This window comes from Chelon labrosus (genome assembly GCF_963514085.1).
Source record: "Chelon labrosus genome assembly, chromosome: 10".
Taxonomy (NCBI): Eukaryota; Metazoa; Chordata; class Actinopteri; order Mugiliformes; family Mugilidae; genus Chelon; species Chelon labrosus.
The window spans coordinates 2,224,834-2,251,929 of NC_140360.1; the positions used below are offsets into that span (position 1 = coordinate 2,224,834).

The 27,096-nt window shown below is 41.7% G+C and overlaps 1 protein-coding gene across 2 annotated transcripts in view; it reads left to right on the forward strand.

Annotated features, from left to right (window-relative positions):
• The window catches only part of sema3h (sema domain, immunoglobulin domain (Ig), short basic domain, secreted, (semaphorin) 3H), a 65,156-nt gene extending 38,606 nt beyond the window's left edge, over window positions 1-26,550 (forward strand). Inside the window, exons 9-18 of one of the 2 annotated variants that reach the window (XM_084552902.1) lie at window positions 16,550-16,619; window positions 21,236-21,380; window positions 21,544-21,633; window positions 22,410-22,539; window positions 22,846-22,934; window positions 23,450-23,491; window positions 24,063-24,220; window positions 25,108-25,169; window positions 25,728-25,870; window positions 25,961-26,550. In XM_084552902.1, the coding sequence (XP_084409028.1) occupies window positions 16,550-16,619; window positions 21,236-21,380; window positions 21,544-21,633; window positions 22,410-22,539; window positions 22,846-22,934; window positions 23,450-23,491; window positions 24,063-24,220; window positions 25,108-25,169; window positions 25,728-25,870; window positions 25,961-26,413 (1,382 nt within the window). In that variant the 3' untranslated portion in view covers window positions 26,414-26,550. The remainder of the gene's footprint in view (window positions 1-16,549; window positions 16,620-21,235; window positions 21,381-21,543; window positions 21,634-22,409; window positions 22,540-22,845; window positions 22,935-23,449; window positions 23,492-24,062; window positions 24,221-25,107; window positions 25,170-25,727; window positions 25,871-25,960) is intronic. The other variant, XM_084552903.1, reaches the window with a different exon arrangement.
• Window positions 26,551-27,096: the final 546 nt, after the last annotated feature.

Genomic DNA, 27,096 nt, shown 5'->3' on the forward strand with positions numbered 1-27,096 from the left:
TCTCTAAGTCCAAATGCTGCTGTGTTAGCAGAGGATGGTTCTGATCCATCCAACCCATGTCAAGACAAGTGGGAGTTAAACCAACAACCCCCAAGAGTTTGACAACAATCCTTCCTTTTTAGCTTTTATTAGGACAGTCTTTAAATCCAACACCTGCTAAGAAAACACAACTAGCAGAGGATGGTTTCGATCCATCGACCTCTGGGTTATGGGCCCAGCACGCTTCCGCTGCGCCACTCTGCTATCAAACACCCCAGATGGGACTCGAACCCACAATCCCTGGCTTAGGAGGCCAGTGCCTTATCCATTAGGCCACTGGGGCTTCTGCTGTGGCTGTTTTCCACCTGGTTGTGCGAGGACGTGGTTATTGTTCAGAATAAAGGTGTAGCGAGGTCAAATCTCTAGACACAACAATACTAGAGGTCAACAGTCTCTGGATTATGGACACATCACAGTGTCTCTGTGTCGTCCTTCTGTCACTCAAACCCAACCTCTGGTTAGATACAAGAAGAAACAAAAGGTCCTGTCCACACAATCACACAACACCATGTCAAGCTAACTGGGATTCAAACCAACAAACACAGTTTTACCAAAAAAGTACTTGACAACCAAGATGACCTTTTTGCTTTTGTAAATGTAGTTAGCTTCAAAGATAAGGTTGACTAGCAGAGGATGGTTTCGATCCATCGACCTCTGGGTTATGGGCCCAGCACGCTTCCGCTGCGCCACTCTGCTGTCGAACACCCCAGATGGGACTTGAACCCACAATCCCTGGCTTAGGAAGCCAGTGTCTTATTTATCAGGCTTCAGTTCGTGGCTGTTTTTCACTTGGTTGTGTGAGGATTCTTGATGCTAATGGTGCTAATTGTCTATATTGTCTATACTAGTGGGTGTGGATGAGCTCTGATGCCATTTCAACCTGGATTCAAAATGTTTTGTCCACTTTAGAGACCTGCACCCACTCACAGATCAGCATGTCACGCTAACTGGGAGTCAAACCAACAAACTCTAAGAGTCTCCAGTCTTTAATTCCAGTGCCTGCCAAGAAAACACAGCTAGCAGAGGATGGTTTCGATCCATCGACCTCTGGGTTATGGGCCCAGCACGCTTCCGCTGCGCCACTCTGCTGTCAAACACCCCAGATGGGACTCGAACCCACAATCCCTGGCTTAGGAGGCCAGTGCCTTATCCATTAGGCCACTGGGGCTTTTGCTGTGGCTGTTTTCCACCTGGTTGTGGGAGGACGTGGTTATTGTTCAGTATAAAGGTGTAGCGTTTAGCTACGGGGGTCGTCAGTCATGTGATGGTCAGAGGTCAAATCTCTAGACACAACAATACTAGAGGTCAACAGTCTCTGGTTTATGGACACATCACAGTTTTACCAAAAAGTACTTGACAACCAAGATGACATTTTTGCTTTTGTAAATGTAGTTAGCTCCAAAGATACGGTTGATTAGCAGAGGATGGTTTCGATCCATCGACCTCTGGGTTATGGGCCCAGCACGCTTCCGCTGCGCCACTCTGCTATTGAACACCCCAAATGGGACTCGAACCCACAATCCCTGGCTTAGGAGGCCGGTTTCCTATCCATGTTTGTTTTCTACTTGGCCCCTGAGGGTTGTGGTCTTTGTTCGAGGAGGAAGGTGTGGCTAGAAGACGTAGTAACTCAGAAAGTCTGGAGTCATGACTGGATTCTTATCTCTGCTCATGTGTAAACAGACGACTTCCAGAGTAAACAGATCGACTCCCACACACTGATTTACTGGTTTGTTTGGTCGTATAAAATACACCAACACATTCAGCCATACGAAATCTGACAATAGAAACGTTCGTACGTGTCAGGAACATTTTGCAAGTTTGTTTGTGAACACACTCCAGCAACACACACGACCACAAACATCACACAAACAGTAGATGAAGCCTTCCGGGTTCAGAAAGCTGTCAGTGTTGTGTTTACGCCACGCTCTGCCACGCAGGAGCACTACAAATCCCACAAACCCCAGAGGATCTGTGGGCTGCGTCCACGGTTTAATGAAATCAATCAACCCTCATGGGACAGAAATATGTGTGTGGCTGTAATTGAAGGGTTTTAAACTTAAACTTGTTCCTTCAAAGACACGTGAATCAGAGTGAATGTGAAAGAAGCCAAAGTTCAGTTTTAATGGGAGTTGTTTGGGTTTTTTTTTAATTGACGCTACAAACAAAAAACAAATATCCATCAGAATCATTGTTGTTTCTAATCATTAACATATTCAAGATTGTATTAATCCCTCAAAGAAAAATACACCATGCATTCAGATTATTGAAAACAGTGTTAAAAACGTTTGGTATCTATAATTAGGACTGAAGTTGATTAAGATTTATGTAAAAAAACAAAACAAAAAACAACAGAAAATAATGTTAACACAAGCATAAGGGGACACTGAATGGTAGTAATGGTAGTTAATTACTCAGATAAGAATATTGAGATTTTCCTCCTTTGCATTTTTATACGTGTTTGAAAAATCACACAGTCACAACTAAGGGTTGAACGACTTCGTATTTTTTTAAATTTTTTGACTAATATGGAGAAAGTCGAGTTGACTGGTCGATGACGTCACACATAAAAACAAGTTTATTGAAGCTTGAACATGAGCTGCTGCTAGCCCACGTCAACACCATAAACACTCTCTCGCTCTTCAAACCCTCACCTCTACCATAACTTCTTTTTTTTTTTTTTTTTTATATAGCTTTATTAACAACAAGAGTATACACAGGACTGAATACAGTTAGATAAAGTACGTGTATACAACATTAATACACAATCAAACCATCATAAATACGCCAGGGGGTAACAGCAAGACAGAAAAAACATAAACTTAAATAAATATTTTGTAAAGCTTACAAAGATCATATGTTTTAACAGCTTTTTTATTCTCACAATCACAGAGGGAGGAGATATATTGACCAACATACGCAGACAGTTCCAAGAAGTTTGGCTTCTTACCAGAAAATTTAGACTTATGTATATAAAATTTTGATAAAATAATTAACAAATTAATCAAATAAAACTGAGAATTTAGATTTTTATCATATTCAGTGTAGCCAAACAAAACATTTTTCCAGCATAAATTAAACTGGGGATGAATATGATCACTGATAAAGCGTGCTAGTCTGCTCCAAAGTTGTCTGGTGTGTGGGCAAGACCAAAATAAATGAACCAAGGTTTCGTTGACAGAGACACAGTGGGTACAGTTCACATCAATGTCCTTCTTAAGCCTTTGTATATAATGATTAGTTGGGTAAAATCTATGAAGCATTTTAAATGAAATCTCTTTGACCTTGTTGGTTAAAAAAAACTTATTAGGTAGTTGCCAGACTCTTTCCCAATTAATATTTCCAACAAATGTGGACCAGTAGGATAAAGCAGAGGGTGAACTTACAATATCTTGTTGAAATAGTTGACGAATAAACTTGTTTTTACTTTTATTATTACCCGTAAAACAAGCTTTCCCCAATACTGTTTCAGTAATGTTTAAAGATATGGGCAAGTTGTTGTTTACATTAACATTTTTGAAAAGGGAAATAATACCCGAGGGCACAGCATCAAAAACAATAGAAAAATCCTTAGGTGTAACAGGGATTCCATACCGTTGCATAAATTCAGCATAACTGTAAAGACGCCCATGTTGGTCAAACAGCTGACTCAGTAAAAGTATATTGTTATCAAACCATTGTTGGAGAAAAATAGATTTGTTTTTGTACAAGAGATATCTGTTATTCCAGATAAAGAACCTATGCGGAGTAAAGTTATGCTTGTATATTAAACACCATGCTAGCAGCATTTGTTTGTGGAATGAGGAAAGTTTGAGGGGAAGTTTGTCAGCATTGTAAGTGCAAAGCAACAAGAACTGGAGCCCGCCAACTGAAGAAAAAACATAATGGGGAATAAAGTTCCATAAAGATGTTGGAAACTTGAGGTAGCGCTTAATCCAATTAATTTTGAAGGTGTAATTTAGGGAAGTGAAGTCCAAGAGATTGAGACCGCCTTTACTATATTCATTCATTAATACAGATTTTCTAAGATAGTGAGTCCGGTTTTTCCAAACAAAGTCAAATAAAATCTTGTCAACAGATTTACATACGCGACTTTCAACTCCTAATGATAAGGCAGCATATGTTAACCTTGATATACCCTCAGCTTTTGAAAGGAGTATTCGACCTCTTATAGACAAGTCACGTAAAAGCCACTGATTAAATCTTTTTTTGGTTTTATCAATTATTGGAGTGAAGTTATTATAACATCTTTGGGATTCATTTTTATCAATAATGATACCTAAATAAGTCACAGAGTTCTTTACTGGGATGTTAGAGATTGACTCAACACAACAGTCTTTAATAGCTAATAGTTCACATTTTTTGAGATTTAACCGAAGACCAGACGCTTTACTAAATTGTTCTATAATATCTATAGCTAAAGACACTTGAGAGCTGTCCTTTAAAAACAATGTTGTGTCGTCAGCCAGTTGACTGATTAAAACACTTCTGTCAGCAATAAAGATACCTTGCAGATTACTGCACTTGATATGATCACATAAGAGTTGGGCAGCTAGCAAAAATAAGTATGGAGATATTGGGCAACCTTGCCGAACACCGCGTTTTACAGGAAACCTGGGAGATGAACCAAATTTGAGCTTGATTGAACAGTTGGCATTATTGTATAGAGTTTTAATGGCATTACAGAAAAAATTACCAAATCCAAATTTTTTTAATGAGTGGAAGATAAAACTGTGCTCCACAGTATCGAAGGCTTTGAAGAAGTCTAAAAAAAGCATGAAACTATTATCAGAGATAAGGTAAGAATAATCAAGCATGTCTAAGACAAGTCTGATGTTGTTGGTAATATGTCTATTGGGCATAAAGCCTGACTGCGTTTCATCAATTATAGTATCTAGTACTTTTTTAATTCTTCGAGCAAGAAGTAAAGCTAAGATTTTATAGTCGTTATTAAGAAGGCATATAGGACGCCAGTTGTCAATGTAGAGAGGGTCTTTACGTGGTTTGGGAATTAAATTAATCAAACCTTGGGTCATACTTGCAGGTAAGGTACTGGAAAATAAACTTTCATTAAATACTTGCAAAAGAAAAGGTGCCAACTGTTGAGAAAATAGTTTATAGAATTCAGAGGATAAACCATCTGTACCAGGAGATTTGTTATTTTTTAGAAGATTGATACAGTCACTGATTTCTGTTTGAGATAACGGGAGATCACAGAATTTGGAATCTGACTCCACTAAATGAGAAGTATGCTGTAACGAATTTAAAAATGCTAACGTGTCATTTTCAGAGTATTCAGATGTGTATAATTTTTTGTAGAAATTGGAGCAAAATTCAGATATAATTTTCGGGTCATCTGTTTTATTATCATTAATAATTAGTTCGTTAATGGTGTTTGTTTTTGCATGATATTTCTCTAAATTGAAGAAGTATGTGGAGTTTTGTTCTCCTTTTTCTAACCACTGTTTCCGTGATCTTATGTAAGCTCCTTCTGCCCTTCTCTTATAGATTCCATCAAGTTTTTCCTGTAAATTAAACAATTTTATTTTGTCTTCTTCAGTTAGTGTATCTGGTAGAGATTGAGAAAGTAATGAGATATCAGAAATGATATTCATTTCCTCAAGTTTTCTGATTTTAGCTAGATGGCTTCCAAATGCTCTCAAATATTTACCTGATTCATATTTGAATAGCTCCCAGTTTGAACCAAATGAATTATCTATTCTAGCTTTATTAAAGTAAAAGCTTATGAATTGAGAAATTTTTTCTTTAACTTCTTCATGTTTAAGAAGAGTATTATTCAGTTTCCAATGTATCGCTTTGCAGTTTTTCACAGAGGGAAAGAGATTAATTGAGATATGGATAGCTTTATGATCACTGAATGGACAGGGAGTAATGTTTAACGTGACATCCTGTTCATTAATATTTTTGGAAACTAACCAAAAGTCTAAGCGAGAGAGCCTGGTGTTTTCCTTATTGCTCCAAGTAAATGTAAGTGCATCTGGGAACTTAACTCTCCATATATCCACCAAATGAAACCTCTCCATAAAAGATTTAAAAAAAGAGATTCTGTTATTATTTCTTGTAGGTGGCCATCTATCTATTGAGGGATCTAATGTTACATTAAAGTCACCTCCAATTATAATGTATGAGTTCGGAAATTTGGTTTGCCAATGTTTTAGTCTATGTTCTAATTCATTAAATAATTGAGAGTTTTCTAACTGAGAGTTGTACCCATACACGTTAACAGAAATCAATATTAACTTATTGAAATCAATAACTTGACAGATATAGTGACCTTTTGCATCAGTGTCTGTGTGTAAGATGTCATTATTATATCTATTCTTCATAGTCAACACACCAGCTGATCTTTCTGAACAGTGAGAAAACCATAGATCATTGCCCCATTGAGATCTCCAAAAGTTAACATCATTTGAAGTTGAGTGAGACTCCTGACAAAAACAAAAATCTGTATTAAGCTGTTTAGTGAACAAAAATAAAGCTTTACGTTTTATATTATTTCTCAAACCCCTGGCGTTTAGGGAAACAATAGACAATGAAATACTTCAAATATGGAACGCTTACAAAAGAAGTATATAGGTGCTGAAGTGCTGAGCATTATATGCACCTTGAACAAGTAGCATTATTGGTGAAAATTTTAAATGTAACATTTAGCAAATTAAGGTGTTATAGTTCTGAGATCAGTCACATTACTTCAAGTGACTTCTTGTCCATTGATGAAGGCCCGTGCACCGACATAATATGCAGGTTTACCTTCACTTCGTGCCTTTTTTATCAAGGGCCACGTCTTCATCCTGGCATCTTTGATGAGCTAAGAAAGATCTTCAGCAAAACGGAGCTTGTTGTCAAGCATGAAGGGGTGGTTTTTTGCAGACTTCCAGACGGCATCTCTGTAGGACCTCAGGGAGAATCGAATGATGATGGGTCTCGGCGTGGAGTGGGCTGAGGATGATTTTCCAAGACGATGGGCGACGTCAATAGCAGTTTCAGGCATGTTCTGACCATCTGGGAGGATCTTCTGGCAAACTTCTATAGCTTTTGCTTTCACATTTTCTGTTGTGTTTTCGGCGACGCCATGAAGTTTCAAGTTCCACCGTCTTGAGTAGGAGTCCATCTCACACACACGTGTTTGGAGGTTGATAACTTTCATTTCTTCCTCTTTGAGACGTGTATCAACCTTTTGGATTCTTATCTGTGTGTCCTTAATTTCACTGCATGCAAAGTCCAGAGTTTTCTTTAGCCCCTCTATTTTAAGTGTGTTGCTGTCGATTTTCTTGGAGTTGTCACTCACCAGCTTTTCGAGGGCGTCAGCTCTTTCGTTGATGAGTTTTGAGAGGGTAGAGATAATGGCGTTGTCTGGGGAGGTGGAACACTGTTCGGGGTTATACAGCGCTTTTTTAGCAATTGGGGATTTGCAGGGAGTCACAGGTAGCGGCGGAAAATCTTCGTCTGTCGCCATGGTAACAGTCACTGGTGGCACGGGACTAACGTTAGTATAGTCGTGACACGAGGCTATTAGCATGTTACCTGGGTGAGCCTCGGAAGAGAAGGCTTTGTTGTTATGCGATCTTTTCCTGTCCCGGTTCGGCATTAAACGGCTTTCAGTTGTCAAATAAGTCACTTTAACTGGAGTTTCCTCGTTTTTTTCACCGTCTAGTAAAGTTTGGTGCAGGAGCTCAGCGAGAGTGAACCTACTCGGCAGCCATCATGGCCCCTCTCTCCCTCTACCATAACTTCTATCTTTCGCATGGTGCATTCACTGACATCATGGAGAAACAAACACGTTCTACGACCACAGCAACTATGTCAACTAATAGTGTAGCAATACTGTGTTCTACAGATATGTATAGCCTGTATAAAAACAGGCAGCACCTCAGCACCATCAGTAGCATTTTATAGTACTCCACAGCGTGTTGTTAGATGGGATAGTGTAGCAGCTAAAGGTCTAATAACTTTATCAGATAGTTGATGTGCAGCCTCCTTCTCTCTGTTACCACAGGACGTTTGGTCAAGTTGTTAACTGACTGCTGTCCAGAGGATTTGAACCGTTCCTTTGCTAGCGTTAGTATTAGCATGTCTTTTTAGCAGTAGTACTTTAGTTGTATTTCAGGACTGACATGTCATGGTAGTTTGGGCTTCATCTTTAGTGAAGTATTTCCACACACTTGATGAACCAATGACCCACTGGGCTCCTCACCTGTTTTCTAGGAGGCGTCTATGTTGTTATTGTCACATGATCAGAGACAAGTCCAACATGTGGACTAATCACAAGTAAAACTTTGCTTTATTTCCAATCCAGGAGATCTCAGTAGTTGCAGTTTGAGGATCATTTATCTTGATGCTGATATGGAGATCTGAGTGAATGTGTTCTTTGTGTTTCACGTTTTTGTTTCCAGAAAACATTTATTTTATTTAAACTGAACATAGAAGTAGAGCTTTAATCCTCCAGCTGTTGACCTGAGCTAAAATAACCTGGAGCTTTTGTTTTAAACCTTCTCTGCTCTTGTTATTATTATTAGATAAGAGGAAAACGTTCTCCGCACAGTTCCTCGTGTATTTCCACTATTTACTGTTGAAGTGACCTCAGCAGAAAAACACACTTTGTTTAAAACATGAAAAAGAGAATTAATCACTTCCCGACTCCTCCACTGGGCCCGTCCCATTCATCATTTCTTTTGTGAAATCGTTTGAACGGACGCCCAGTTTATCAGGAGAAGGAAAGAGGGGAGAAAGAAAGAGAGGGGTGGCAGGTCGGAGGAAGAGGAGGAGGAGGAGGTTGAAGGACAAAGGAGGAGATGGAGGGAATATCTGAACTGGAAGTAAACCTGGAATCAAGAGGACAAACCTGAGGGGAGCTGGTACAATCTCGCCTTAGTACAGGAGAAACTATGTGATAATAAAATAAATAAGGTTAGTTTAAGTGTAAAAAGATTAATGAGGTGGAAAGAAAGAAAGAAAGAAAGAAAGAAAGAAAGAAGGGAGAGAAACAAGGTTAATAAAGAAGGATGGAGGAGACAGGAAGGTGCAGAGAGAAGACAGAGGCTCTGATTTTCTCCAGAATTTTTCAGTCGGCTCACTCGTCGCTCCGTGGAGATTTGAGACTAAACTATAAGACCGACGGCAATGAAAGTCACACCAGGTGAAAGAAGACAGAAATACCTGTGTTATGATGTATAATTCATCAGTGTACATTGGAAACTGTGGCCGTGACAGACAATTAAAACCAACTGATTTCCCAGATTCTTTAAAAAAGTTAAATGTTAAGAGAACCATTAGAAAATGAATTAAAACTTCATCAAAAAGGGACAGACTCCTCACTCTGCAGATTTAAGACTAAACCACATGAATATGACAAATATACCTACGTTATGATGTGTAATCTATCAGTGTACATTGGAAGTTGAGGCCATGAGAGAACGTTAAAACCATTTTTAAATTTTAAAAGTCAAAAAAAGAGAATCATTCTGAACCGATTCACGTTCCGATCAGAACTCAAACTGTGATTGCAGGCCTTAAAAAATATCAAAACACTCTTCTCTGTAGGAGGTGAATGATTTACATTTTTAAATTAACTTTCTACTTGTGATCCAGCCTGACGTGACCAGACCCGACTCTTATCAGAATCAGAGTCTGGATTTCATTACGTAACAGGTTTCAACACGTACCGAGAATAAACCAGTGGATAGTTGGAGACATTTAGTTGGAAACTGATCAATTAAAGAGGAGAAGAAAGAATGAGGGGAGGAGAGGAGAGGTGCATATCTAAAAATATATCATAAAAAATAAATAAGGTTAGTTTGAGGTCTGACGCTCCCAAGGAGTGTGTCAGAAGATTAATGAGATGGATTGACAGAAAGGGAGGATGATGGGATATTTATGAACAAGGCCAAACAAAAGCTAAAGGACAAGGGGGAGGAAGAGGAGGAAGAGGAGGAGGGGGAGGAGGGGGAGGAGGGGGAGTGAAAGGGTGTGAAGGCTGATTGAAAAGAGACAGGGAGGGAAATGAGGTTAATAGAGAAGGATGGAGCAGAGGGAAGAGATGACTGGTTTTATATTTATATAGTTGTTAACATTGTACAGCATAAAGCAGGATACGAGGCTTTTTAAAAGATGTGTTTGATTTTATTTAGTCTTTATCTTCAGACAAAAATGTTATTTTTATAGAATTTTTTTTTGAATTTTAATCTGTGGTACAGTCTATAATGAAGCATTTTACATTTAACTTACGCAGTTAAATATAAAACGTTTCCTGAAACATTTTTTGCAAGAAGAACCATCGTGGAATAATTTACCGACTGCTCCACTAACGTTAAGAAAAGAACTTAGATGAGTCTTCAGTTAGTTTCCATATCGTGATGGAGGCTGCAGAGATAGGAGGATGACGCTCCACTGACCTCCTAACATGTTGGTGCTACTCTTTCCACCCAATAGTTGTGGCTTGACGAAGGTTTTTTGTCTTCGTTAACTAAATTAACAGCTGTAGTTTATCAGGTGTGCATGGATTGGATTGGTCATTAGCCCTAGAACGCTAACGTCGGGTAATCTTCACCCAAGCGATTGTTGTGTTGCTGCTGTCTGATTAGCGTGGGTCCTTGGGAACCTTCAGGCTGCTCCATGACCTCATTGAAGGTAGAATAGAATTAAATAGAATAGGATAAAACTTTATTGTCCACCCAGGTACTTGTGACAGCACTAAAATATAAAAGTTGACATGTGTCCAGACACACAGCGTTACATGGACTCATGACAGTTCAAGTCACTATAAGTGGACTGGTCTCTTAGTTGAGTAATGCTTATGAATAAATATCATTTAGTGGTAATTCAACCAACTGGAATTCATGTGGTCAAAAACATTTTATAGTTACCTTCTCACGGTTGTCAGAGATGCAGGAAGACTGTGTCTTTACTGGACAAGTCTCACATGTCCCAGGACTGGGTGGACCCAATTTCAAGTTTCTAGCTTCATTATTTAATTTTTAAGGAGCTATTGGTTAAAGATTTCTCACATCTTTAAGAGTCATTTTTATAATGATACCATTATTTTATGAGACGTTTTATCAATTTACCATTTACTGTTGTACTTCAGTTTATTCTGATTGGGTGAAAGTCTGAGGAACGATTTTATCTTGAATTTATTTAGTTTTCCCTCAGTGTTCAGATGATTAGATTTGCAGCTGAGCGTGTCCTTCGTTACCGTGATGGAAGAGTCGGCATCTGAGGGTAAAACGTTAAAAAGTGACGGAGAGAGAGGGGGTGGGCAGGGGGAGAAAAATAAATGTGTCACAGAGAAAAAATGAGGAGAGGAATAGGGGCAGCAGCCGAGGGGGTGAAAGCACCAGACAAGACGGAGGGAGGGAGGGAGGTGGGGAGGGCTATTATTGGCAAATGACTGTGAGATGACGAGGAGGCAGGAGTAGGGTGTTGGCATTCAGGCTGGATGGACAGAGAGATGAGGAGGAATGAGGTGGATAGGGGTGTTTGCCTCGGGGGGCCAGACAGGAGGAGGAGCAGGAGGAGGAGGAGGAGGAGGTGGAGGAGGAAGATGAAGATAGGGGCCGAGGCTGCAGGTCTGCGGGCCAGACAAGACTATCTGTCCTCAGGGGGAAACAAGCTCGTTTTGTTTAGGAGAAGAAGACACAAGAACAATCCTCCAGAGGAAAATAGGCCAGACAGACAGACAGACAGATGGACGGGGGAGATGGAGGGAAAACGAGAGATAGCTGGAGGGAAGGAGGGAGGAGGGAGGGAGGGGGGAGGGGGGAGGCGAAGGAGGGGACGGTGAAGGGAAAGTGAGAAACAAAGAGAGAGGCCCAGTGGGATCCCGGGATGTCCAGGTGGATGTGAGCAGATGATGTAGAGAAGATGATGAACATGATTAAAAACCTTAAATCAAAGATCAAACCTCCTCCTCCTCCTCCTCCTCCTCCTCCTCCTCCTCCTCTCACCTGCAGACAGAAGCAGACCGACCTCAGATCAACGTGCATTATTTTTCTTCGCCTCCCCCGTTAAAAGATTGACGACAATAGAATCGCTCCGGTTGAATAAATCAGACCGACGCAGCAGCGAAGTGGAGCTGCTCTAAATCAGAGCGCGGTTTAACAACTTGTCACGGAGCGATAAGAGCCGGGTTTATTTTTTAGATAACTGAGACGTCTTCTTCAAAGGCGGCAGAAACAAAAGACGCTTCTCTGGCTGCGTCCTTTTAAACTTTATCAGTGTTTCATGTGGAGCTGAACTCAGAGAGAGAGCGAGAGAGAGAGAGAGAGAGGGGGTCCCTGCAGGATTAACAGAGTTTAGAACTTTAGTTTTTACTTTACACCTGAGTTCATTCTGCACATTTAAATTTTTACATTCAGAACGAGTTGATGCTCAGGTTTAGGAAGATACCACCTTCCTAATATTGTGTAGGTCTCCCTTGTGGTGACTCATCAGAGAATGGACATGGGCCTTCTGAGGGTGTCCTGTGGTGTCTGGGAACAGAATGTTGTTAGTGGGGGGGGGGGGGGGGGCTCTGTGGATCATCCCACAGATACTTGATCAGTTTGGTATCTAGTGAATTTGGAGGCCAGGTCAACACCTTGTGCTGTTCTTCATGTTTTTTTTTTTAGTTGTTCCTAAAGTGTTTTTGTGTGTGTGTGTGTGTGTGTCAGGCTGCATCCTGCTGGGGATGGCTGCTGGCATCAAGGAGTGTCATTGCTATGGGGTGGGGGTGCCTGGTCTGGTCTAGGTGGGTGCTACATGTCTAAGTAACATCCACACCAATGAATGCCAGGTCCAAAAGTTTTCCAGCAGAACACTGAACTGTCACAAGATGGTCAATGTTATTTACTTATCCTGTCTGTGGTCATAATGTTGTGGCTGATTTGTAGTTTATTTTTCAAGAAGGAATGATTAACATCCACACCAATGAATGCCAGGTCCAAAATATTACGTCTGTGTGGTTAGCAAACTCTTCTGACTCATACCTGCACCTCCACCCTAACATACATCATCCAAGAAAGAAAACTTTGACTAGAAGAGGAGGAAGAAGAATAAATAAAACCCAGAGATGATAAAGGTTTTGATTAATGAAAGGAGTAGGAGAGCGAGCGGGTGAGAGAAAGTGATTTGTTGAAAAACTGATGCACGATCTGCAGCGTGAGTAAAATATAACGAGGAGTGATGGAAGTGAAGTAAGAGAGAGAAACACAAATGAGACTTCAACAAGAAAAAGAAGCGGCGAGGAGAATTTAATAATGAAGGTGTGATAAATGAAGGGACTGAAAGCAATGTGGACTCTGCGGGCTGCCTACTACCCATAGCTCCCTGCCTGGAGGGGCCCGCTGATAGTGTGTGCATGCATGTGGCCCTACATGCTTTTATATTCCCGAACCTGTCGCTGTGTGTGGCGAGTGTGAGCATGTGTGCAGTGGTGATGAGATGAGATTCCTGCAGCGCTGTAGTTCCACGGAGGCCACCTGAAGCAGCAGGAATGTGGGAACGGCGTCACGCTTCGCCGTCTCCAACCACCACAACAACGTCTCTGCCTCAGCGTGGGAGACGAACACATCCAGCGCTCGCTTTAAACATCCACCTCTAAACTCTGCCGCTGCAGACTAATTCAGCCCGAGTGCTTTTCATCGTCTCTAAGAGTTTTTCTCGGGCGTCTGAAGCTGTTTGTCGAACGGAGTCAAGTCGTGTATTTATAGATTATCACAGCACGCCACAGAAAACAAGAAAAAGGCCTCTGTTGTCTAGCGATGTGATGGCTTGATAAAACGTTCCCAGCTCTTATCTGAGACAGAGGTGCAAAACTTTTATTTATTCAGATTTAAATAAACCGTGGTCTGGAAACTGAATCATAGAACCACAAACAACACCTGAATATAAGAGAGCTAAAGAGATAAATTAGTTCTTTTAACATTGAGTCCTGATCTGATCTTAATGTCCTAGAGTTGGTCTCCTGTAGCTTTCTAAAGTCTTTCTTTGTCTTCCTTGTCTTATCCTAGAGTCGACTGGATTCAGTCCAATAAATCTTTCTGTCAAAGTTAATGTAGTGTGGAGAGGGTAGCTGGTACCTTGTGTTCTCTACTCCAGAAATGGGATGTGATCTCATTCCTCTGAGGTTGGAAGCTTCCAGGGTTCAGTTCTAATCTGAGCTTTGTCTCTAAAATAAAGAAGAACTCGTGAGAGACTTTCCAGCTCGTTCCAAAATATGGATCATCTCCACAAGTCAGAGCACGCTCACAACAAATGGTGCATGTTCATGGTTCTGAAATAACAGTAGGTAGTGATAGACTATTTTGATAAAGCAGCTGTTTGGGTTTTTGGCCGTCGCTATCAATAAATAGACTTGTTCCACATTATATAGGATGTTAGGGCGCACACACAACAAATAGCACGTGTTCATGGTTCTGAAATGACAGTAGGTAGCAATAGATTGTTTTGACAAAGCAGCTGTTTGGCCATCGCCATCAAGAAATAAATCAGATCTTAACATGTGAGAGTCTTTCCATCTTGTTCCAAAATCTGGATCATCTCCACAATTCAGAGCACACTCACAACAAACGGTGCATGTTCATGGTTCTGAAATAACAGTAGGTAGTGATAGACTATTTCGATAAAGCAGCTGTTTGGGTTTTTGGCCGTCGCTATCAATAAATAGACTTGTTCCACATTATATAGGATGTTAGGGCGCACACACAACAAATAGTGCATGTTCATGGTTCTGAAACGACAGTAGGTAGCAATAGATTGTTTTCGACAAAGCAGCTGTTTGGCCGTCGCTATCAAGAAGTAAATCAGATCTTAACATGTGAGAGTCTTTCCATCTTGTTCCAAAATCTGGATCATGTCTCCAAGTCAACAAGCAGCTGTTGATGGTTCTGATCCAGCGGTAGGTAGAGATCCATTAGAGACAGCAGCTGGTACAATATTCTACTGACCACATGATGGCGCTGCTTATTTACAGACACACAAACTGAGATCAGATCTCAAGTGCTGGCTGGGGACGCATGTGGAGACACATTTATATTAAGACCAGGTGGACACACAGGGACTTAGAGATGGACAGGTAAGACCAGATGTTGATGTGAGGTCTGAACAAGGCCTAAAGTTTCCCTTGGCAGCACTGGATCTCTAGAAACCAGCCTTAAATTGACCCGCAGGTAACAGTGGAGTCAACAAGGATTCCCTCAGACTATATATATTTGACATTTTCAACATTTTTGTTTTAATTTGTCCTGTCCTGTGTTAGTTCATGGTGACACATGTGGAGACAGACATAAGATTTGCAAAAATAAATAATTTATTTCAGTAAATTATTTATGTAAGAACACGAAACATGCAATGGGTGAGCTGTGGTGATCTTCTCCAGCTGATGGGTATCAGTGTGTAACAACAGTTTAAAATGAATATTTAATTGTGCACAAGATACAGATGCAGAGCATACTTTCATCAAAACATTACTTTATCTTGACGGTAGTGATCAAACAGTCTCCAGAATACGTTTGATTGAACCTAGTAAGTTTATTTTCTACCACGTCTGATTGATCCAGACCTACAGTCCAAGTCGATGCAATTTGTGAGTAAAATCTTTTTAGCGTCATCAGATACCGTCGTAGTTTGGACCGCAGACAATGACGGCATCTAGTGATCCAGCATTGTTATCCCTGTGACTCGCTGGGCAGCGTCTGGTAAACCATAGTCTTTGGGTTTCGGTGGGGAGTATGGTTGCAAAGCTGAAATTTAAAGGAGTTGACGAAAGGACACAACCAGGAGTGGAACCTGCAGCTTAATTTAACTCAACAATGGAAACCTGGAACATGCCAAATGTCCTTGAGCAAGACACTGAACCCCCAGTTGCTCCCAGTGCTTTTGTAGATGTCATTGTGACTGTGTATAGAGAGATTTGAGAAGAGGAAAATATAAGACCATTTATCAAAGCTGTAATTGCAAAATAGGCGTCAGACAGTTGGTTTGGATGTTATTTCAGCTTCAGAGCGAAGGTTTAAACTCTCAATCACCGTCAAAAAAGAAAAGACAATTCACAAAGTAATTTCCCCAGATCTGAGCAGGTGGTGACTGAGTTTATCAGGATTTAAAGACAGATGGAAAGAGCAAAGACTCGACTCTCCTCCTGATTGTGCAGCATGAGGCGCCGCAGCCGGAGCGGCGTCAGAGTGAGAAAGACGCGTCGGACGTCGCGATCCGCTGTGTTTGAAATGAAGAGCGGCGGCCGAGGCGCGGCGGCGGCGAGCGTGGCAGCAGGTGTCGTTCTCCTGTGGTGGAACTCCCACTGCGGCGGGTTATTAATGGATGCACATTCATTACAAGCAGCCAGTCGACCATGCTGCCAGATACCAGATACATGCACGCAATGAATACAAAACACCCAAACACACACATGTAGTCCTCTACAGAGACGGTCTACACAGAGCTGAGCATCACTAATGTAAAAACGTTAACTCAGACGATGTTTTTATCTAATGTTTTACCTCTTTGTGTCTCCATGCAGAGGACATCTTTATCCTCCAAGGAAAAGACAAGAAGAACCCGCTCATCTACGGCCTGTTTACCACTTCAAGGTATGTACATCTATAAAATACAGATATCAGGGGAATAAAGTACATTTGCCATCTTAGTTTTTAACCATTTCTTTCAGATATATATTTAGATCCAGGTGATGATGTTGCAACACTTTGAGAATGAAAGACTGGATGAGTTTATCTACTAGAGGCCACAAATGGAAAGAATAAGGATGATTTATTCGACGACGACTTTGTCACTAAAATCCCATTCAGACCTTCACGTTAACATCCATCTTGGGTGATCTGATCACAAGTGGTCAGCAGTGACATTACTCTGAGGATGGAAGCTTTGTCGCTAAAACTAACGGACCTTCGTCAGGTCGAAGGTCAATAAGAGAGACTTTCTAGGACCACAATTCAGAGTGCACGCACAACAAACAGCGCATGTTCATGGTTCTGAAACAACAGTAGGTAGTGATAGATTGTTTTGAGAAAGCAGCTGTTTGGGTGTTTGGCCGTCGAAATAAAGAAGAATTTAACGTGTGAGAGACTTTCCATCTTGTACCAAAATCTGGATCATGATCATGGTTCTGATCCAGCGGTAGGTAGATATGCATTACAGACGTCTCAGAGACTCAAGTGCTGGCTGGGGATGCATGTGAAGACACATTTTAATTAACACCAGGTGTCAACACAGGATCTTAGAGATGGACAGGTGAGACCAGGTGTTAATGTGAGGTCTGGACGAGGCCTAAAGCTTCTTTCGGCAGCACTGGACCTCTAGAAACCAGCCTTAAATTGTAACAGTGGAGTCGACAAGGACTCCCTCAGACTATACTTGTTCTTGTGGCCAATAAAATGACTAAACATTTGACATTTTCCACAATTCCGTTCTAATTTTGCCTGCCCGTGTCCACAGTGTCCTGTCTGGTGTTAATTCATGGTGACAGTCAGTCAAGAGAGCAGCTGTGGTAGGTTATGATACTGTAATGTGTGACACACAGATGTTGCCTTCAGGCTCTGCTGTCAGACTGAGTCATGAATGAAACACATTCATTCAGCGTGGAGCTCAGCTGAGCCTTGTCATCGTCATCATCATCATTGTCATCAGTACACAGTGACAGATTAGTTACAACGCCAGAGTACAAGGAGACGAGAGAAAACAAACTTAAAGTCCAGATTCTACAATCTGACGATGTTTAGAAAGTTTTGACTCCCTGGCCAGTTTATTAGGTACACTAGTGAATTCATTTTACTGTAACAGTCCTGCTCTAAATTATGTCTTCATGAAGTTTCTGGTATTCAGCGTTAGTTTCAAATAACTGAGACAGTTGTACTGCGTTTCTCCTTCATGGCTATTGTCGAGTATGTAGAGTCAGAAAGGTGGTGATTCACATGATGATCATTTTGGAGGATGTAGTTTGTGGGGCTGTTGAACTGACTAAAACTGGGGTGGCCAAAATAATAGGAACATGTGTCAATACAGTTCAATAATTGAATCAACATCTCTGTCAGTTCTTAGACACTAAAGCTGAACACCAGAACCGCCATTAAGACTAGAAAGTTTTCACTGGTGTACTTAATGAAGTGGCCAGCTATGTACATGTACAAGCTTTGACATTTTTTTCCCCACTTTTCTGTCAATACGTCTGCTTTTTACTTTAAATATCATTAATGTAATTGATCACTTAACCTGACCTGGACCCATGTATGGGATTCTGCACAGACATACGGGGACACTGGATTCAGGGGGTCCCTGGACTATAAATATTTTAGTTTTAGAAATATTTGGCTGTTGTATTAAGATGTTTTCACTAGTATGCCTAATGACATGTGTTCCTAATATTTTAACATGTTTGTCAGTGGGCTAGGCTAAACAACAGAAACACTTTAATTCAATCCAGTTTAACAGCACCCCAAACTCCATTCTCCACTATTATCATCAGTTGAATCACCACCACCTTTCTGATGCTGTTTCTAGATCAACTAAACATTAGAACAGTCATGAAGGAGGACTTAGTTCAGGACTGTTATATTTGAATGAATTCACTAGAGTACCTAATGTTTTGTGGCTGTATGTTTATGCTGTTCTACAAACCTAGACCTTACTGTCCTCGTGCTTTTTCATTGCGTTACATGTATTACACTTCCTTAAATCAACTTTCTTAGAATGAATCATTTTCCCTGGTGTACCTAATGAACTGAGCGCACTTGTTAATGCTTGTTAATGTTAAACATCCTACATCCTTCAAAATGATCAATGATGTAAATGACGGCATGTTTTTGGACTGTCGTACGGATTTGGGACCAGACTCCCTGGCCACTTCATTAGGTACACTAGTGAAAACATTCTCATATAACAGTCCTGCTCTAAATCTTCATGAATGTTCTACTATTCAACATTAGTTTCTAATAAATGAGAGAGATGTTGATTCAAATGTGTTTTCATAGGACATTAGAACAGTCACGAATAAGGATTTAGATTAGAATGCATTCCCTAGTGTACCTAATGAAGTGGCCAGTGAGTGAGAACAGTCATACCTCTTTCCTGTCTCATGACACAAAACAGTTAACAAATGCAGGAAACGGACAGAAAAATAGTCAAAGTAAAAGACATATGAGGAAGAGCCAGAAGACGTCTGGTTTTCACCCACGTTTTCACCAATGACTCCGCACACTCTGGGGATGTCAGAGGTTTCTGCGCTCCACAGTAGCAGCACGAGTACAGTATGACGGCATCTGGCAGGGAGGGAGCAGGGAGTTGCTCTGTTATTTTGGGGTTTTGGAAAGTGTCTGGAATCTCAGCGGACAGAAATCCAAAGCATCACCCAGGGTGGGGTCCTAACCACACGACTGCAGGGAGCATGGAGGTCATTATTCCCTCTGAGGGGGTGGACACAGTCAGTTTTTTTGTTTCCTGCGACGGGGTCAGGCGTGGACACCGCAGATCTGTCCTCTGTCTTTTCTTCTCTGTTTGAAAACTTCTATAATTTAATTGTCCCTGCTTCACATGCAATGTAGCAGAGAGCAGACAGGACAGGCTGCTGTTTATTCATTTTAGCGTTAGCCTCGGTTAGCTTGACTTGATTACATATTTACAAAACTACTACAAAAACAGCTGCACATGTACATATCTATCTATGTATGTGAGAGGAAGGCAATCAGAAGAGTAGAGTAGAGCCAGGTGGAAGGAAAAGAGATTTATTTCTTAACATTCAGATCTAGACATGTAAATACAGAAGGTTTTAATGGAGGTAGGAAAACAGAAATTCAGTTAAAAAACGATCTGATTGGTCCAGCAGATCTTTGCTGGAATAGAATCAGTTCCCAACAGAGACATTCCAGACAAACTAAGTTGTGGCTGGTAAAGTTTAATATTATTCATAAAACCAGGAGAAGGGATCATATCACTCTGGCTCTAGCAGGTCTTCATTGGCTCCAAATATATTTTAAAATATATTTTTGGATTTTAATGATTACTTTTAAAGCTCCTCGTGGCCCTGGATGCATCACTTTTAAGCCTTTTAGCACCGTACAAGCCGGGGCGTACCTTGAGATGCTCAGGTAGAGGTCTAGTGCCTATTCTGGGGTCCCGACTGAAAACTAAAGGGGGACAGGGCGTTTGCAATCAGGGTTCCAAATCATCACTTAAAACGTACTTTAACTATAGAGCATGTCCCTGGTTTAGATTGAGTTTAAATTATATTTTTCTTGTCTTTGTTTTTTGCGCACGTTTATAAAATTACAGATTTTTATGTCTTTGTGAAGCATTTTATAACGTTAATTTGAAAAGTATTATTATTATGAGAACAGAACTTTATATTCTGGCTGTTACAGAGCAAACCAGATCTTTTCACCATCATCCACACAGTTAACGCTAATGAAAGGAGAGTGGCAGCAGTCGAGTGTTTATGTTGTGCATAAAAATTAAAAAATGCATTAGCATTAGCGGAGCTGTAGTCTGCCAGTGGAGAAGCTGAATTTGTGCAGATTGTTTTTTACACTTCACTAAACATTGGATGATGATGATGATGATGATGATGATGATGATAATGGACCAATCACAGCTGTGGAGCAGTACATCAGGCTAAGCCGGCGTCGAAGCATAAATATTTAGTTTTATGTTCTACATTATCGGGCGCTAATGCTTTCTTTACTTTTCTTTTTCTTTTTTACTACTTTATTTTCAGTGGGAGGTAATTTCATCATAAAAACGCAAGAAACGCAGAAAAAGATAAACTTTTACAAGAGTTCACAGGTCGTTATTAATGTGCCCACATAGTCTAGATATTAGAAGTATACTGCTGTTCATTTCCAAGGTTATGTAGTTATGAGGAGAGGAGAGTCAGACTTCCCTGTCACAGAAATAGAGAGATTTCCTGGCCACACATAAAACAATATTTAAAAATTGAATTTGGGATTTAGTCAAAGGTTTGAGTCACTCATAAGAACCGAGGGATTCATTTTATCTGCTCTGTTTCTACTTAGCATCAATATTCAACTTTGTCACGCTTTTCTAAAAACATCTTCCAGAGACCAGGGTCCAGAGTGGATCATGATCATGTGTGTGTCCAGAGAACCAGACCTCTGAGGAACTCATCAAGCTGATATGTTTCTGTTCCTGCCTGGGTGGAGGACTAACACATGGATCTCTCTGTGTTTTTTATCCCCAGTGATATCCTGAATGGTTCAGCCGTCTGCGTTTACCGAATGGAGGACGTGGTTCGAGCTTTCAAAGGGAACTTCCTGCACAAGGAGGGGCCGCAGTACAAATGGGCAGAGTTCACAGGGAAGGTTCCTTATCCACGGCCGGGAACCGTAAGTCAATCATTTTTAAATCTAGACTGACAAAGACAACCATGTACCTAATAAGAAACCAAATAAGATGTCATTAGATGTGAGTAAACTAATAAACCTTATCATCGTATGGTCATTGCTTTTAAAGCTAAATTAACCGTGAACATCTCTTAACTCCCTTCAGTGTCCCAGCAGCACATATGGAAGCTACAGTTCCACCAGAGAGTATCCTGACGACGTCATCTTCTTCAGCCGGACTCACCCGCTGCTGCAGGTTCAGATGATCATTCCTCTTTTATTAAATTACACAGCGACTGAATTTAATTTGACTGTGGCCTATTTTACTCTGGGTCGTCGCTCCGTCTATTTTTGTCCAAATTCTTAAGTGAAATGAAGAAATTAAATTAGGACCAACCCTGAGAACATACACACCATATTATTGACGGGATCAGCTGAAAAAAAAATACTTGCATTAGCCACTTTATTAGGTACAGTAGTGAATGCGTTCTAATCTAAATCCTCTTTGATGTATAAACAGCATCAGGAAGGTGGATGATCATTGAGTTTGTGGTGCTGTTAAACTGACTACAGTAGGGTGGACAAATTAATGTCAATACAGTTCAGTAGTACCCAGTTGAATCAACATCTCTCTCAGTGATTAGAAACTAAAGCTGGACACCAGAACCTTCATGAAGACTAGATTTAGTGCAGAACTTTTATATCAGAAAGTTTTCACTAGTGTACCTAATGAAGTGGCCAGCTATGTACATGTACAAGCTTTGACATTTTTTTCACATTTTTGTCAGTACATCCAGCACTTACTTTAAATATTGTTAAATTATTATTAATCTCTTAACCTGACCCGGACCCATGTGTGTGCTTCACAGGCATACGGGGACAGTGGATTTAGGGGGTCCTTGGAATGTAAATATTTTAGTTTCAGAAATATTTAGTGCAGGGCTGTTATATTAAGATGTTTTTACTAGTGTACCTAATGAACCGGCAGTTTTAATATGATACATTTTCTAAATATTATTCACTCTGTTTTAGGAAAACGTTCTGCCGCTAGGTGAGCGCCCCCTCCTGGTCAGAGTGGGCGTTAACTACAAGTTCAGTAAGCTGCTGGTGGACAGAGTGGAGGCTGTGGATGGCACCTACGACGTCCTATTCATCGGGACAGGTAGCCAGTTTGTTGCGTGACTGGCATTTTAACCCCTTAACGCCTGAATTGATTTTTCAATTATATAAAGAAATGAATTATTTGTATTTTTGCTTACCACTCTGACCGGTCCTACGAGAAACTAGTGCTTGCAAAAGGTTCCTAGGAATTTTTTGAATGTGCACAAACTAGTATTACATGCGTTATTTTGGCTGCAGTCTGAGCGGAAACAGTGCGTCGCGAATTCGCGACACTAGGCGTTAAGGGGTTAACACCATCTTCTCTTTGAAAATACAACCTGTTAAAGGTCTTGTTTTGTTTCTTTAGACTCGGGACTCGTGCTGAAGGCCATCCATCTGCCCAGAGAGCACGGTGAGAGTCAGGAGGTCACTCTGGAGCAGCTGCAGATCTTCCAGGTACAACAAAACAAAACAGTCTAAACTGGATTTACACTTTTATAAAAAACACAACACAGATCAGCCTGCGTGACGAACATAAATGCATTCCATATCCGTCCGTACCATTTGGAAATGGGCACCGCTGACAATGGAAAAAGTGAGCTGTAAAGAATGTATGATTAATACCAGATACAACAGCTAAAACATGACTACTATGCTCTGTTATTTCTGCATGAAAATGACTCAAAAACTAGCAGAAGTCCTGAAAGGAACGGCAGTAGAGTCATTTTTATGGAGAAATGTTGAAAATTAAGTGCAATATTCACATTTGAGGCCATAATCTACTGTCCACTATCACTTCTGTCTAATTCAGTTTGAATGTTATAAAATTTTCTGAAATGATTGTGGTTTGCAGCGACGCGCAAAGATTTTTAAACTAATTCCTCCGCTCTTTCGCTCTGCCTGCCTACGACGCCGTTTCCCTCCCCATCAGCAGAGCATCTTCTCAGCTTTTTCTTTTTTCTTCCTCACAGCACAAATCACCGGTGACAGCCATGACACTCTCAAAGAAAAAGGTAAGAGATGAGAGACACAGAAACTCTTTTTCAAACATCCAAACTTCCTCAAACACACAACACAACACACACACACACACCAGCACACCAACATCTCACTTATCACTCATCCCTCCACCTCTCGCGTCTCCAAGGACAGCTTCATCACCAGTTGCTATGGTTACCCCTCCTCAGTCAGAGAAATCATGCCACACACACACACACCACACACACACAGACATGCACCTTGCATTTTTAAAATAGAGTTGGATTCATGAGGAAAATAAAAACCTGCAGCTCGTTCCCACAAGCAGACGTCCACGTTGAGATTATAAAAAGCTTCCCCACATTTCTTTCTTTCTTCTCTCTCTCCCACACACAAACACAAACACTGACATTGTTACAGTGTGAGTTGATGTGTGACTCAGAGACCGAAGCTGAATCTGTTTTTTTATTTTTTTATTGTGTTGGTCGTCGATGTGGGAGCGAAGCTAACGCCCCTCTCTTTCCTCGTTCTCTATTTCCATTTTCCATCCATCCATCCACCCCTCCTCCTCCTCCTCCTCCTCTTCCTTCTCCTCCTCCTTCCCAGCAGTGGTTGTTTGTGGGCTCCAGGGAGGGCGTGTCCCAGCTGGCTCTGTACCAGTGCGAGCTCTACGGCCAGGCCTGCGCCGAGTGCTGCCTGGCCAGAGACCCCTACTGCACCTGGGACGGCCACGCCTGCAGCCCCTACATGCCCACCGTGCGCAGGTAGAAACAACAAATCATCCTCTGATATGATCTCAGTGGGCTACGAGGTGTGACTGTGGAATCAGTGTCCTCCATCACCTGATATTAGATATTTTCTTTATGACATTTAAAGCATTTATCTTGAAGTTATTAGGCACAAGACCACGCCCCATGTCATTCTATTTCCTGTTCTTCTGTGAACACGTCTCTTAACCCTCTCTGACCCGTTCAGACTTTACATTAACATCCGTCCTGAGACTTGTTCCACATTATATACGATGTCAGGGCGCACACACAACAAACAGTGCATGTTCATGGTTCTGAAACAACAGTAGGTAGCAATAGATTGTTTCGAGAAAGCAGCTGTTTGGCCGTCGCTATCAAGAAATAAATCAGATCTTAACATGTGAGGGTTTTTCCGTCTTGTTCCAAAATCTGGATCATGTCTCCAAGTCAACAAGCAGCTGTTGATGGTTCTGATCCAGCGGTAGGTAGAGATCCATTATAGACAGCAGCTGGTACAATATTCTACTGACCACATGATGGCGCTGCTGATTTACAGACACACAAACTGAGATCAGATCTCAAGTGCTGGCTGAAGACGCATTTATATTAAGACCGGGTAGATGGACAGGTGAGATCAGATTGGATGTTAATGTGAGGCCCACTTCCACCTTTCATTAAATGAGCTGAAGCGTCCTGAGACGTGCCCCCATCCTGAGTCTCACTGCCTCCATCCATTTCCCCTCAAGGCGTGGTCTTTGTTAGTGAACTACAACAGGTTGCTATAGTTCCTGGTATAGTACTAATGTAACTAACATTTTTAACCTCATGATGGCCTTCACACCGGTAGCTCCACTTAAAGTAAAGTTTCTGGTTTGTTCTAAGTCCTTGTTGTTTCTCCACAGGAGGAATGCTCGTCACTTAGGGGAAGATGAGGATCCTCTAACTCAGTGTGTCCGACAGGGAGGTGAGGAGATCACAGATCATCATAGATGACGTCTATGACTATGACTGACAGTAGATCTTAGCTGGAGCAGAATCAGTTCCCAACAGAGAGACTCCAGAACAACTTTCTGGTTGTTTGGCTTCCAGGCTAGAATACTTGAACCCATTTGGTTAAAGTACATGTACGATAATAACTACATGCATATAAAGATATGATATATACAGTATATACACTTACTTACCAAATAATTAGGTACACTAGAGATATCAGTTCTGCACTGAATCTCGTCTCCATGGAGGTTCTGGTGTTCTTTAGTTTCTAATAACTGATTCAACTGGGTTTTCATTTTGTCGTTCTACTGAATTGTATTGACACGTGTTCCTATTATTTTGGCAAGCCCCAGTTTTGGTCTCTGGTTTAAACTCCATTCTCCAAAATGATCACACCACCTTTTCTGACGCTGGTTCAACATCAACCAAAGTCATGAAGGAGGTGTTCCTAATGTTTTGGCCTGTGGGTGAGAATAACAGTGATGGAACCAGTTCTGAACTAAAAGCAGACGTCTCCTCTCTGTTGAAGCCGGGCTGCAGGTGGAGGCAGAGCAGAGGCTGATGATGGTTGCCGAGGGTAACAGCACATACCTGGAGTGTCTTCCTCGGTCCAGACACGCCGCCGTCACCTGGTACAAGCAGGCCGGAGAGAACAGTCCTGAACTCAACCAGGTACGTCTCCCTCTCACCTGTGATACGCTTTTCAAAACCTTTCTGGAGTTTACCCGCTCAGCGTTCCTCTGACCTCTGACCTCTGTCCAGGTGCTATCAGGCGACCAGTTGGTGGTGACTGAGCGGGGCGTCCTGATTCGCCGAGCCGAGCTGTCTCACGGCGGCGTCTACCACTGCCAGGTGGAGGAGCATGGCTACCACTGGACCGCCGTCACCGTGCGCCTCGCCGTCTGGAGCCCCTCAGCCAATCGCGTCCTGGCCTCCTGGTCCGGCTCGTCCTATCAGAGTGCCGGGACGCAGCCCTGGTACGAGGACGTGATGGCGCTGATTCACCCGGGAAACCTGGGCCAGCACTGCAAGGCTCTGGGGTACCGCCCGCCCCGCGGCCACCGCCGCCACGGGGGCATCACGTCTGAGCCGAACAAAGAGAAAGAGAGGCACAGGCATGGAGGAGGAAAAGGAGGAGGAGGAGGAGGAGGAGGAAGGGCAGCAGGGAGGAAGAGCAGGAGCAAGCCGCAGCAGAGGGCGCCGCGGAGCGCCTGAACGCATCGCCACGCCACAAACACACTGACACACATTTAACTTATACACTGACACATAAACATATACTGTATGTACAGACTCAATGATGCGCATGCACTTAAAACAAACATCCTTTTATTATCGTGACAAGAACTGAAGTATGGACAGGAGGAGGAGGAGGAGGAGGAGGAGGAGGAGGAGGATCGCATGAAGGATCGAGAAGGACGATTTGATTTGGAGCCGAAACAGAACGAAAAATAAATATATTGAGTTCCAAAAGTAGAAATTCAGGCGTTTAAGAAATAGATAAAAGAACCAGACCGGCGGCGCTGCATGTTTTTGTCCATTAATTCCAAACAGACTCTTCCAGTTCTTCTCCAGATCAGAGCAGACAGGTTCATCTTGGTCGTAGCTTTTTATTCTGACGTGGGTTTCTTTCCAACGGACTCTAAACGTCTCGCTTCTCCGACAGCAGCCATGTTGTTGTAAACAAATCCAACTCTGTGGCGCTCGGATGAAGCATAAGCCCCGCCCCTACAGCAGTTTGACTGACTGGTCAGTTCCCAACAGAGAGACTCCAGACAAACAATTTGTCAAGTTGAGTTATTTGGTTCAAAATCCAACGACACACAAGCATTTTATTGGAAAGACAACAGGAAAGACGCAAAAACACGTGCACGTGTTGTTCTGTAGCCAACTGACAA